This window comes from Phaseolus vulgaris, chromosome 1 (assembly GCF_051622355.1).
Source record: "Phaseolus vulgaris cultivar YP4 chromosome 1, ASM5162235v1, whole genome shotgun sequence".
Lineage (NCBI taxonomy): Eukaryota > Viridiplantae > Streptophyta > Magnoliopsida > Fabales > Fabaceae > Phaseolus > Phaseolus vulgaris.
Window position 1 is genome coordinate 6,376,452 of NC_143498.1, and position 14,227 is coordinate 6,390,678.

Here is a 14,227-nt window from a genome sequence, read left to right on the forward strand (position 1 = left end):
CTATTCAAGTTATAACTAAATTAGAATGTATTGAAGACAAGACAACATTATGCTAGAAATATTTGGTTTTTGTTAGAAAAAAATATCGTTTGGATTGAAGAATATAAAAAACAACCTATCAAAGGTTGGTGGATCGAATCTCATGCAATTTGATTGGTTGGAATGTTGAAACATATATGAATGACATAATGGTCATATTAGACAAAACTGACCAACATGAAAAAAACTTGGAAGAGTTGTTCAAAACTATTAACAAATATAGTTTGAAGTTTTTTTTTATCAGCAAAAACTAAATGAATAAAAGGGGATGCTTCAGGAGTGTACCAACCCGTATAAAAAAACCAAAGACAACAAAGGAAGTTAAACACAACAAAATATACTTGGATAATAGGGATGGTGTCCCTTTTCAACAATCTCCAACAAGTTTAGATTAGTAGACTCAAGATATGTTATGCTAAGCTTTCATAGATAATATTTTTCACCTTTGAAAAGAGGTGGATGATTGACAACTTGACCTTCTCCTTGAGTCTAATGGATTGAACCTCTCTTTCTTATTAGGATTTTACCCTAGAGGCAAGCTCTGGTTTGACATATCTTTAGTCGCATCAGATTTTCCAAACAAAAATTAAGCTTCCCCCGATGTAACATAAGGCTAACTTAGGTCGAATCTCTAAATACATATCTCATATATTATATTTTCACTACTTCATATTCTACTTAAATAAGTTAAAATTGGAGGGGGGAAAAAGGAAATTGGAATGAAAAACGAACTAAAACATAAAACAAAGTAAAGAATAGACCATCAATACATAATTGTCTAACAGACTGTTCATCAAAACATGAAATGTAAAGAATTGAAAATTAAGGGTCAAAATATAAAAGACATGAAAATAAAAGGCAATGTAAACTAAAATATAGAAGAGTTCATGAAAAAGAAGTTAAGTAACCATGTAGTCAGCAATTGATGACTAGGCGATCTAATGGTTCTACTTAGAGAAAGTGAAAGAGAAAGAAAGTGAGACCGACCATCTAAAAGATGCAGTAAAGTAAATGACTAAAATGTAAATTGTGAGAAATATAAATAGATGAAATGTAAATTGCAGGAAACATAAATTATTGGAAATTAAAGTGCAGGAAAGTAAATTGCAAAAGTCGTAGAGTACAAAAACTTAAAGACTGGAAACATAAAATAGAGCATGATTCAAAATGTAAATTGCAATTGATTTAACAAGAACAAAAAATGAATTAGATGCATAAATTGAAAATATAAATTGTAGAACTATAAATGAACAAGAATTAAAAGGAATAAACGAAAGGAAAAGCAAAATTCAATTTATGAATGTGAAACACGGGACAAAATCATGGTTCGATAATCTTCAACTTTGAATGCAAGAGACCAAAATTTGGATTCCTTTTTAATGAAGAAAACACAATCGTTCAGTTTGAATGTTCATAAAAAATATTTTCAATCAAAAAGGAAAATACTAAAATAGAGCATCATCAAACATGATTTTTAATTCACTGTTACCCAATTACAAAATTAAATTCACTTTCAAATATAAAGCGCAAAATATAAAGCAATGCAGAAGTTAAAAAAGAAAAGAAGAAACATGAGAGAGTGAAGAAGAAAAATAAAGAACTCTCATAATATTGGAAACCAACAAAAACTATTAATAAAAAACTGAAAACTAAACTAAACTAGTGTTGCACCTAAGTGCTTGCTGAAACATATCTTTTCTTCTGCAGTTACAGTTTACCTATAAAGTTTTGAAGCTTTACAAATAGGTGGTCCTTGGTTGCAATTGAAATCGGACCCAAAAAACTGATCTAAAACTAGCTAAACTGACAATCTTAAACTTAGTTTTGTTGACTATCTAATACTTCGTTAATGCGCTTCGTTGAATGCTGACTTTTAACCGTTTAATGCTCATTTTGTTGATTTTCATTCTTTCAACTCAACTTTTTCCACTCTTCGTGGTATAAGTATTTTCATTAAAGACCAATTCAAAAATATTCCTACAAAAGATCATAAGCAATTGTTAGGCGGTTGAAGCAAAATTTAAGCTAAAAACTATATTTTTATTACATTTTTATAAAAGAATACTAATTTCTTAAAGAAAATACAAATTTACTCTACAACCAAAAAATAAGAACCAAGCAAATCTCCAAAATCAGAAAATAAACAAAAACATTCAAAATTTATGTTAAATCCTAAACTTTAAACCCTAAACCATGCATGACTGTCGATATAAATTTGATGTAAATTTTGGACTTCCTTTTTTAAGTTTGATAGTTTTGGCTTCAAACTAAAGCCTCAAATCAAGAAAACTCCCAATAACAATGCATATACAATAATAGATAAATATTATGTACAAAATCATATAATTTAACCTTAATATTTGTTGTAAAACAAGAACCTAATATAGCAAAATAAAAACAAAAAATAGAGTGTGTGAAACGAAAACAGAGTAAGTGGTAAAACCCTAAATTTCTTCAATGACCATTGGAGGAGATCGCGGAGGTTCAACGAAGACCGGATCTGCTCCAAGGTTTTCGCGCGGCGTTGCCTCTTCTACCCTGAATCGTAGCCGCACGACTGGGAACGCTCACGCCTTCGCTCTACTGATAGTGTGGAATCTTGAGAACGTTGCGAGATTCGTGGGTGGTTGGCTCCTCCTTTCCCGTGGGTCTTCCTCCAACTCCGGCGACAGTCACGACTTCGTTAGGGTTTGAAGATGCGGTAGTTTTGGGTTTCTCCATCTATAAATACCACATTCCATCCTCTTGCTTCACACTACTCTCACTCACGGTTCTTCATCCTCTTGAAACCCTCTACCGTGCTTCTTCTCCTTCTTTTCCATTCTTCACCTTTTCTTTTTCTTTCTCTCTCTTCAATATTTTATTATTATAATAATTATGTGTTCTATTGGAGTATTACTCTTTTAAAGAGAAACTTGCTAGTTCTGATCCTCGAAAACTACCGGGAAGTTCCTGTTGTATCTTGGGGGACTTACGCAATACACCGCGGATAAGTCCTTATGGACAATGTGTTGGGTCTATTAGTGTCTAAGTTCAAGAGGGGAGGGGTGAATTGAGCTTATAAAATTTTCGCAAAAACACACAATTTTTCAGTATTCCAGAGGCAAAAAGAACAGATTGTTTTTACATGAAACAGATTGATTCTTCAGAGCAGTATTGGCACAATTTGAATTTTGTTCACTGTAAAATTGTGATCAGCAGAGAATTAGAACAGAACCAGATCTGCTTAATATTGTGAGGATGAAGGATATAGCTATGCTTAGAGATCAACCAAAATTACACAACACAAGATTTCAAGAAGTATGATCCTTTCTCAGGTTTTAATGAATGGTCAGTTTGTTCACAATTCACTTAAGCCATTATATGCAGCAACCTTGTTTATGATCAGAAAACATTAACAAGACAGGAAGAACAGTTTTCACTTAACCCAGAATTAACAGATTCAATTTAAAAAGAACAGATTCAGTTCTTGACAGAATTAAGCAAAAGATCATAAAAGAGTGCAGGGATGAGAATGCAAGATACACACGTTTTTATACTGGTTCACTCATACAGAGCTACATCCAGTCTCACCTTACCCCAAGGTGGAATTCACTAAAAACAGTGCCAATCACTTACAAAAACCAGCAGTTCTTGAACACTACAAGAACAACACACACAATGCTGAAAAACCCTATTTCAGCACACCTTGCACTCCAAGAAACCCTATCAAGGAGTGACTAACACTTACACCTTTACAAACCAGAATAAAGGAAAGATTACACCTGAAAAGAAGATGCAAGAACTCAAAACCAGTAGTTCAATTTGCTGCAGAAACTGCACCAGCACCTTCACCAAGATTCAAGGTTTCCTAGAACAAGCACACTTGAAAATCTCTTTGGAAAACCTTTCAAAAACTCTTTCAATCCTTCTTCTCACATGGAAATTGTTTGATCTCTGTCAAGAGCGTAATTCCTCAGCACTTTTTCATGTGAGAGAGACATTTCTTTATATAGAAAACAGTTTCTAACTTCTTTTCAAAAAACAGTTGAAAAGCAGTTAAGAAAACAACAGATTCAGTTTTGAACTTAACAGATTTATTTTGTGAAAACTGCCAACTCAACTTAACAGAAATAACTGTCTGAGTGGTACCTTTGGAGCCCTAACTAACTTGTGAAAAGCCTTTCAACTCACCAAGGAATAAACATGTTCTTTCTCAGTGAAACATATTAAAGTATAACGCACAGGCCAGCTCAGCTTAACTGAAATAACGAACTGAGCTTTCCCTTGGTGCCTTAACAGAAATTTAGAAAAGCCTTTTAACAGAGAAGAAATAAACAGATTCTTTCTCCATAAAACATATTTATTTGTGTACTGTTTTAAAACTGTTAAAACCATTTTAAAAAGCTTTTCAAAAACTATTTAACGAAAGCCTTTTTAACGGAGAAGAAATAAACAAATTCTTTTTCCATAAAACAGATTTATTTGTGTACTGTTTTAAAACTGTTAAAAAACATTTCAAAAGCTTTTCAAAAACCATTTAACCACATCATGTGCTTGATCTAGACTTGGTTAGGCATCTAGGATAGGTTACACAGCAAAAGGCAATCATACACACTTACAAGCCTAATTACAAATGAATCTAAGAACCTATTACAATCTTCAAAGCACTCAAGCCATTTTCTTCATCAAACACACATCAAGTCTTGGTAGGGAAGAAGCTTCCTCCAGCTTCAACACAATGATCACTCACGCCTCGGGAAATATTTTGTTCGTTTTAAAGCCTATTTTACTACAATCGTAAGGACTTATGGCTGAAAATACGAACAACAACGACAACATTGCTCCGGGATCGTCAAGTGTTGTTTCCACAACGCAAACCATTTTTGCTAAACCATTTCCGGATGTCTCCAAAATTGAAGTCTTCACCGGTCAGAACTTCCAACGTTGGTAAGAACGCGTGTCCACCCTATTGGACATGTACGGAGTTGCTCATGCACTTACAACTGCCAAACCCGACTCAACCACGACTACGAAGCAAGTTGATGATTGGATCCATGCGAATAAGGTATGTCGTCACACTTTACTCAGTGTGTTATCTAACGATCTGTTAGATGTTTATGCTTCTTATAAGAATGCGAAAGAAATTTGGGATTCTCTTATCCTCAAATATACTGTCGAAGACATCGTCAGACAAAGGTTCGTAATTGCAAACTACTATCGCTGGGAGATGATCGAAGGCAAAGACATCAAAATCCAAATAAATGAATATCACAAGCTGATTAAAGATATCAAAACTGAAAGCATAACCTAGCCGGATGAATTCGTGTCCGAACTCTTGATCGAAAAGCTCCCGCAGTCTTGGACGGATTACAAACAACAACTGAAGCACAGACATAAACATATGTCTCTATCGGATCTGATCACCCACATCATCATCGAAGACACAAACATGAAGGAGTGCGCTGCTGCAAAGGTCAAAGCTTTGTCTGCCAAAGCAAACGTGATAGAAGACAAACCAGCTCCAAAAAAGGTACGAGAAAAAATTTGATCACAAAAAGAAACCTAATAACAAATTCTTTCGTCCCAGTGGAACTAACCCCACTTTCAAGAAAAAGGGTAATTGCTTTGTCTGTAGAAAGCCAGGTCTTCATGCACCTTAGTGTAGACATAGGGCAAAAAACGACTATCCTCATAAGGCAAATCTAGCCAAAGGGGAAGATACTATTGTGGCAGTCGTTTCACAAGTAAACCTTGTGACAAATGTGAGAAAATGGGTGGTAGACTCTGGGGCTACCAGACACATCTATGCAAACAGAAATGTGTTTACCTCCTACACAAGTGTGGGGGATGGAGAAGAACAAGTATATCTCGGTGACTCCAGGACAACTCCTGTCCTAGGAAAAGGAAAAGTTATTCTGAAGCTCACATCTGGTAAAACTCTAGCTTTGAATGATGTTCTACATGTGCCGTCAATTAGAGTTAATTTGGTCTTTGTGGCATTACTAAGCAAAGTTGGGGTTAAAGTGTCATTTGAATCTGACAAGATTGTTATGACAAAAATAATGTTTTTGTGGTGGGATATTGTGATCAAGGCCTTTTTGTATTAAATATTTTTGAAATTATGAATGAATCTAAATCTTATGCTTATATTGTTGACTCGTATGATATATGGCATGCTAGATTAGGACATGTGAATTCTTCGTATGTTATAAAATTGCAACGACTAGGATTAATCAACATGCATGACAAACAAAATAGTAAATTTGATGTATGCGTAGAATCTAAAATAACGAAGAAAACATGTCACTCTGTAGAATGTCAAACTGAAATTCTTGGTTTAATTCATACTGACCTTGCTGATTTAAAACAAATTATGTCTAGAGGTGGTAAAAATTATTTTGTAACTTTTATAGATGATTTTTCTAGATACACCAAAGTGTATTTAATTAAACATAAAAATGAAGCTTTTGACATGTTTTTAACTTATAAAGCGGAAGTAGAAAATCAACTAAATAAGAAAATTAAGAGAATTAGATCAGGTAGAGGTGGTGAATATGTTTTATTTAATGATTATTGTGTAAAAGAAGGTATTATTCATGAAGTAACCCCACCATATTCGAGTCTAATGGAGTAGCTGAAAGGAAAAATAGGACTCTTAAAGAAATGATGAATGTCATGCTTATTAGTTCTAGTGCTCCTGATAATTTATGGGGTGAATCTCTACTTACTGCGTGTTTTTTACAAAATAGGATACCACATAGGAAAACTGGTAAAACACCCTATGAGTTGTGGAAAGGTTATCAACCTAATTTGAAATACCTAAGAGTGTGGGGGTGTTTAGCTAAAGTGATGTTACCTGATCCTAAGAAAAGAAAAATAGGCTCTAAAACATCTAATTTTATGTTCTTAGGATATGTAGAACATAGTGCTGCCTATAGGTTTCTAGTTCTTAATAGTGATATAATTGAACGTAACACTATAGTAGAGACGAAAAATGTTGAGTTCTTTGAACACATCTTTCCTCTAAAGAGTAGTGGTACATCTGAACAACCTATAGATAGTGCTAGTGATACCTTGAGTGAGGATGTTAGGAGAAGTAAAAGACAGAGAAAGGAAACATCTTTTGGAGATGACTTTTATACTTATCTAGTTGAGAATGATCCAATAAGTTTTGTAGAAGCTACTAGTGCTCCTGATGCTAAACATTGGGATAAGGCCATTAAAATTGAGTTTGATTCAATTAAGAAAAATAATACGTGGACCTTAGTAGATTTGTCTAAAGGAGCAAAACCCATTGGTTGTAAGTGGATCTTTAAGAAGAAGTATCATCCTGATAGATCCATAGAGAAATATAAGGCAAGATTAGTAGCTAAAGGGTTTACTCAAAAACATAACATAGATTACTTTGATACTTTTGCACCTGTTACTAGGATTTCCTCTATCCGTGTATTGCTAGCCTTAGCATCTATCCATAAGTTAGTAATTCACCAAATGGATGTTAAAACAGCTTTTCTGAATGGTGAATTAGAAGAGGAAATTTATATGACTCTACCTGAAGGATATGTAGTTCCAGGTCAAAAGGAAAAAGTATGCAAACTTTTAAAATCTTTGTATGGTTTGAAACAAGCACCAAAACAATGGCATGAAAAACTTGATAATGTTTTACTTTGTGAAGGTTTTTCTACCAATGATGCTGATAAATGTGTGTATTCTAGATCTGAAAATGGTGAATATGTCATTATATGTTTGTATGTAGATGACATGCTAATTTTTGGTACATGCAATGATATAGTTTTTTAAACAAAATTGTTTCTTGGATCTAAGTTTGAGATGAAAGACATGGGTGAAGCAAGTGTGATTCTAGGAGTTAAAATCATAAGGAAGGGAGATAGTATATTACTATCCCAAGAAAAATACAATGAGAAACTTCTTAAGAAGTTTGGTTACTATGACTTTAAGTCAGTGAGTACCCCTTATGACGCTAATTCTAAATTTGGCAAATCCTCTGACAAAACCCCTAGGGAGAAAAATGATTTTAGAAACATCGAGGGGAATGGGACTTAAGCCACTTGCAAACAAACAAGTGATGGAAACCCAACCTTTGTCATTGGAGATCCCATGAATAAGGTTCATATGGGTAAAAACAAGTCACTTGTTAGTTCTGCTAGCACTGATATTGATTTAAAATCATTTTTGTCCATTCCTATGGTGTGTGTGAAAGTGCTAGTTATTGCATTATCGAGAGGATAAACTTTGTGGTTAAAATTCAGAGGTAAAAGAGTTTTAATGATTTTCATATCCCTTATGGGTGCTGTATGATTTGCAACATACACTTGATGAAATCACCTATATGAGTGTCAAGTGGGGCCGCTTGCATGAGATCTTGGCAAGATCTCTATAGCACTCATGAATACCGGGCACGCGCATGGCCTAGTAGCGCAACACAGCGATAACAACAAGTAATGTGGGGGTTTATTGTGATTGATAAACCTCTAACACATACTAAATGTCTTGGTTCATATAGCTTGCTATACCAACTACACTATGTGTTAAGTTCATCAATCTAAGACTGGTTCATATAGCTTGCTATACCAGTTCTGATGCATTACATCTTAGATAAATCCAGTATTATTTTCTTTCAATATTTCTATGTTTTATCTTTTGCAATATGTGGGGGATTGTTGTAAAACAAGAACCTAATATAACAAAATAAAAACGAAAAACAGAGTGTGTGAAACGAAAACAGAGTAAGTGGTAAAACCCTCAATTTCTTCAGTGACCATTGGAGGAGATCGTGGAGGTTCAGCGAAGACCGGATCTGCTCCGAGGTTTTCGCACGTCGTTGCCTCTTCCACCCTGAATCGTAGCCGCACGACTGGGAACGCTCACGCCTTCGCTCTAATGATCGTGTGGAATCTTGAGAACGTTGGAGAACGTTGCGAGATTCATGGGTGGTTGGCTCCTCCTTTCCCGTGGGTCTTCCTCCAACTCCGGCGACGGTCACGGCTCTGTTAGGGTTTGAAGATGCGGTAGTTTTGGGTTTCTTCATCTATAAATACCGCATTCCATCCTCTTGTTTCACACTACTCTCACTCACAGTTCTTCATCCTCTTGAAACCCTCTATCGTGCTTCTTCTCCTTCTTTTCCATTCTTCACCTTTTCTTTTTCTTTCTCTCTCTTCAATATTTTATTATTATAATAATTATGTGTTCTATTTGAGTATTACTCTTTTAAAGAGAAACTTGCTAGTTCTGATCCTCGAAAATTACCGGGAAGTTCCTGTTGTATCCTGAGAAACTTGCGCAATACACCGCGGATAAGTCCTTACAGACAGTGATCACTCACGTCTCAGAAAATCTTTTGTTCGTTTTAAAGCATATTTTACTACAATATTTTCTCAACAATATAAAAGAAACTATATCATCTTTGCTGAAGGAAGAAAGTATATTATATGGAAGCAATTCCACACAAGTAACCCAAAATTTCACCACACTTTTCAACCTATGGCCTAAAAATTTGACACGATCGATCTCCAAAATATAACGTCAAAGTAATAGTGCGTTTTCAATTTTAAGTCCCACATAATTTTCGTGATTTTAGACTTTAATTACGTTTATAGTTACTTACAAAATTTGGTATTTTTAATTAAGTGTGTATTAATTTGTATATTAAATTTTTTATATAAATTAAATTATTGTCTTTTATTTTTTTATTAATTCAATAATTTAATATTTATTTCGTTACTTTTCTTCATGTATTAAAAAATATAAAATTTTATAATTAATATAAAAAATATTATAGTTAATATAAAACGATAAGCCTCTAAAGAACAAAATCAAATATTTGCATCCGTTTAAAAGGTGTCACTCTTTTAATCAATAAATTTTTTAATGTACATTTGTTTATTTATAAATATAGATTTTACATAAGATTTCAAATAGATTTACAAGCTTTAATTTATTAAAATATATAAATCATTTTAATCAAATTAAAGTTGACTAAATCTATAAAAATAATTTAGGTCGATCTACATTTTGAAAACTAAATATATGTTTACAATACTTGGTATTAGAAAACTATAAAATAATGATGCCTTAAAAGCATTTATTTTATATTTAATAAATTGTCTTAACCAATATTAATCAAATAAATTATCAACTATTAATGAAATATTTAGAATAGATAAATAATAATTTTGTAAACATATTTATATAAATCAAATTAAAAACTAACATATGTTTAAAATATAAATTGTTCGAATGTACATGACAATGTTTGTAATTATTATATTTTGACAAATATATATGTGACAACTCATATTTATTTTTGTAAAATTAAAAATTAATAATAAATATATTAAAAATTACAATATAAAAAATCTAAGTTAAATCCATTTACTACCAGATGAGGCACTAAAGGATATGAAAGGACTTTACATGGATAGATGGAAACCACCAGTTTTTGGGAAAATGAAAATGAACATAGATGGAAGCTATGAGTTATCATTCACTAAATATTGTCACAGAAAAGTCTATAAGGATCAAAATTCTACGTAGGTCTTTGGCTTTTCTTCTTGTAATACATCGAAAGCAGAAATTTTGGTCATTTTGCATGCAATTCATGTAACCATTTTAGAATATAATAACATGTCCTTGTATAGCAAATTTCACTACAAAATACAAAATAATATAAACAAGTGAAACATCATGGACAACCAAGTGTTTAGAATAAGAAGATGGATGCAAATAAGCAATGTTGTGTACAGTCGAATAGTATATACTTTACCAGTAAATAATTTCAACATTGAATATATCTAGCTAGAGTTGATTATTTGTTCCTTTGTCACTGTTTCATCTGGAAATAGAATAGGTTTTGGAGGGATTTCCAAGTCTTCAATATCCCCTTCAAGCATTTCCACTACTCTATTCATTGAGGGTCGATCATTTGGTTTTAGTTGTATACACCATAATGCAACTATGATCATCTTCTTTGCTATTTTATTTTCCTCTTCTGTCACATCTTCGATATCTACATCTTCCTCTTCCCTAATATGATCATAGATCCAAAGGGGAAAGTAAAGTTGACTTGAGTGGTCTGCATAAGGATTTAGATTCTTCCTCTTACTTGCCATCTCCATCAACAACATTCCGAAGCTATAAACATCAACCTTATGAGATATTCCTCCAATATTATTATAAAACAATTCTGGAGCCATATATCCAATGGTTCCTCTTGCTGCAGTCATTGTGACAATACTATTATCTATCGGATATAACTTTGCCAATCCAAAGTCAGAAACCTTAGGGATGAAGTTTTCATCTAGTAAGATATTATGGGGTTTGATGTCAAAATGCAAAATTTGCATCTCACACCCATGGTGGAGATAAGCAATCCCACGAGCCACTCCGATTGATATATTATATATCTTTTCATAGCTTAAATGTATATTTATCTCTTTTGAGAAAATAAATTTATCAAGAGATCCATTGGGCATGAATTCATAGACAAGAGCACGTTTTGAGCCACTAGCACAAAATCCAATTAACTGTACCACATTTTGATGATGTATTCTTCCAATGGTTGCAACTTCACATATAAAATCTTGTCCATTTGCTTTGGATTTGTCTAACATTTTGATGGCAACAGAAGGCCCACTGTGCAACTTTGCCTTAAAGACAGAGCCAAATCCTCCTTCACCTAACTTCTCTTTGAAACCTGCAGCCATCTTCTTGATATCCTTGTATGAATATCTAATAGGTGCCAAACTATTTTGTTCAAGGTAATTTTCAATATTTTTATACATCGACATATGTCTATTTCTCCATTTACATATAAAAATAAAAATTAAGAATGGCAATCCAAACAAAACTTTGTAAGCCCATACCATTAAAATAGGTTCGAGAATATCTGCAAGAAATTTTTACTTTGAGTGATTACACTTATACTATAAAATGCAACAAGATATTTGTTAAAGTAAATGTGGAGTACATAATTAAAACAGAGGTAAATTAAGATGATAAAATATCAATTTCAGAATATAATAAAGACTGAGATAATAAAGGTTGTGTTGGATTAGTATAAATCACGGGGAAGATGATAATGCGACTGTAAGAAGAAATGGACTAATGGTTGTCCAAATTAAAAACTAAATTTATTATAATTTTGTTTCATGTGGATTGTGTATAGTTTATGGTGTAATGATGAAATAGAGACAACAAAACACCGGTTTTGTAAAATGTAAAATTATTAGTAAGGATAAATGGATAGGAGTTGATTAAGTTTCACTATTAATAGTTTTACTCAGTTGACTTAGAGTTGTGGATTAGATGACATGCATACAACAGGCTCGTTTAAATTGTGCATTATGAAAAATTTGCAAAAAAAAAAAAATGTTTAAATAGTATGACAACTAATTTTGGTATGTAAATGGAACATGTTGGCAAATGGAGGCTGATTACTCCCTGATATTTTGTATAAACGAGTTGAGTTGGATCATCTTTCTAATGTTTTATTTAAGTTTATTAATTCTTTGTTAATAAAGAAAAGCATAGGTAAATTAAGATGCAAAAGTTCTTACCTGTTACATCCATTAATAGTTCTTCCAGTATTCCTGTATCACCCGAAAACGAAGGAAAATATCAATTTCAGAACTGTTAATCTCAACAACTATACCAACTAAATGCATGACTTTTTCTACAAGCAGCTTATGTGCATGAGTTCTAACTAATAATACAGGTAAAATATACAAAGTAATGAATTAATACTCATCTAAAAATTGATAGAATACAGAAGGGTGAATCATAAATATAAATATATATGTTTGACATTTGGTTTAGGATCACTCACCATACCCGCAATTAAGCTTCTGGTTAGAAGAGTCGAAATAGCAATCTCTATAGGAAAGTGAACAATGTTTCTGACAGGGTAGTTTTATCCATGAAATCTCGAATCCATAGGCGAGTGCGGTGTGCATGGAAGAGTAGGAATGGTTATCGAAAGTGGAGAGAGAAGTGGGAGCAACAAGCTTTACCTCACACCCAACTTCTAAGTCCTCTGCTTTTAGGTCTCCACCAATTGCATATGAATACCCCTTCCCCTCCCACTTCACCCACTCTCCACTCTCCACATACTTCCCTTTCTCTCCCACCGAATCGTTACAATTCACCAACACTATATGCGAGAAACTCAGAGATTCCCAATTTACAGAGGCTCTTAGACCAGCTTGGTATGGATCCGTGTAGTAAGCGTAAGTGTCAGAGAAATTGGAGCGAGAGAGGAAACGGAGAGGAAGGGAGGAGAGATTATGGTGTTGAAGAGCAGGATCAACCACTCTCACTGTGTAGTTCTTGTAGTTTATTGATTGCACATGATATTTTCCAGAGTAGAGATACAACACCGTAACGTTATTCTCACAACCAAGCTCATACCTTTCCTCACCACACTCTTCTGGGTCGCCTTTGAATCGAAAAGGGTAATTGATGTTGGTGATTTGACCACAGGAAGAGGAGGGGCAGCCACCATGAATTTTGTGGACTAGAAGTAGCAGTACCACCATGAATGCTCTCTCTCTCCACATCATGTCCAAACTGTTTCTCATTGAATTCAAGTGCAAACAAATCCAAGTTAGATACTTATAACAAGAGAGACTGAACTATATATATACCTATGAAGGACCACATTTTTCCTTTTAGAAGATTGTTTGAAGACTTATGTATGATACGTACCGTGAATTCTTATTTAGGTATTTAATAATGTAAATTTTTTAATGGAGTTCTTTGAGTTTCTAAAGCCATCCTAAATCCTTCTCTTTTGGAAGGTTTTATTAATATGCTGTTCAAAAACAATTTTATGGAATTACTTTGAGAATCCAATTAAAGAAATAGTTCAGGACTTACTTTTAAATAGAGACAAAACATAAATATATATTATAGTAAATCATGGAAAAATGATCGAAATAATTTTTTAAATCCTGATTGAAAAACAATATTTTTATAATGCTTTTGATTTTTTTTTCTACTTTAAATATTTGAAATTATTTAAGGGCTAAAAGTTCTACCACATATAGACTTCATATAGACTTCTGGCGAAAAGGATATTTTTCCATTAATATCCGTATTGATAAGCTTTATTGAGCCACAAATTCTAATGAGTTTCACAGGTTTGTCTTATCTAAACACTTGATATGCAAGTACATAATTGACGCAT

General features: G+C 33.2%; 1 protein-coding gene across 4 annotated transcripts; it reads right to left on the reverse strand.

Annotated features, from left to right (window-relative positions):
• Nucleotides 1-1,708: 1,708 nt before the first annotated feature.
• On the reverse strand, nt 1,709-13,742 carry LOC137813295 (rust resistance kinase Lr10). 4 transcript variants are annotated; one of them, XM_090299096.1, is made up of 3 exons: nt 12,874-13,662; nt 12,600-12,632; nt 1,709-2,016 (listed from the first exon to the last, which is right to left on the reverse strand). In XM_090299096.1, the coding sequence occupies exons 1-3, from the start codon at nt 13,617-13,619 to the stop codon at nt 1,956-1,958; spliced, it is 840 nt and encodes a 279-aa protein (XP_090155222.1). In that variant the 5' UTR covers nt 13,620-13,662; the 3' UTR covers nt 1,709-1,955. The 4 variants fall into 4 exon arrangements, with proteins under 4 accessions (XP_090155222.1, XP_090155218.1, XP_090155225.1 ...); XM_090299092.1 differs by having other exon boundaries at nt 1,713-2,016; nt 12,869-13,661; XM_090299099.1 differs by lacking the exon at nt 1,709-2,016 and adding an exon at nt 10,619-11,929 and having other exon boundaries at nt 12,874-13,742.
• Between the last annotated feature and the right edge of the window lie 485 nt (nt 13,743-14,227).

Excerpts from the sequence above, each read along its gene's own strand:
- LOC137813295 (XM_068615421.2), bottom strand. The coding sequence starts at position 13,619 with ATGAGAAACAGTTTGGACATGATGTGGAGAGAGAGAGCATTCATGGTG. Across the intron at positions 12,633-12,868 it reads GAAGCTTAATTGCGGGTATG|GAATACTGGAAGAACTATTA; the intron begins GTGAGTGATCCT and ends CGGGTGATACAG. Across the intron at positions 11,930-12,599 it reads ACTATTAATGGATGTAACAG|ATATTCTCGAACCTATTTTA; the intron begins GTAAGAACTTTT and ends AATTTCTTGCAG.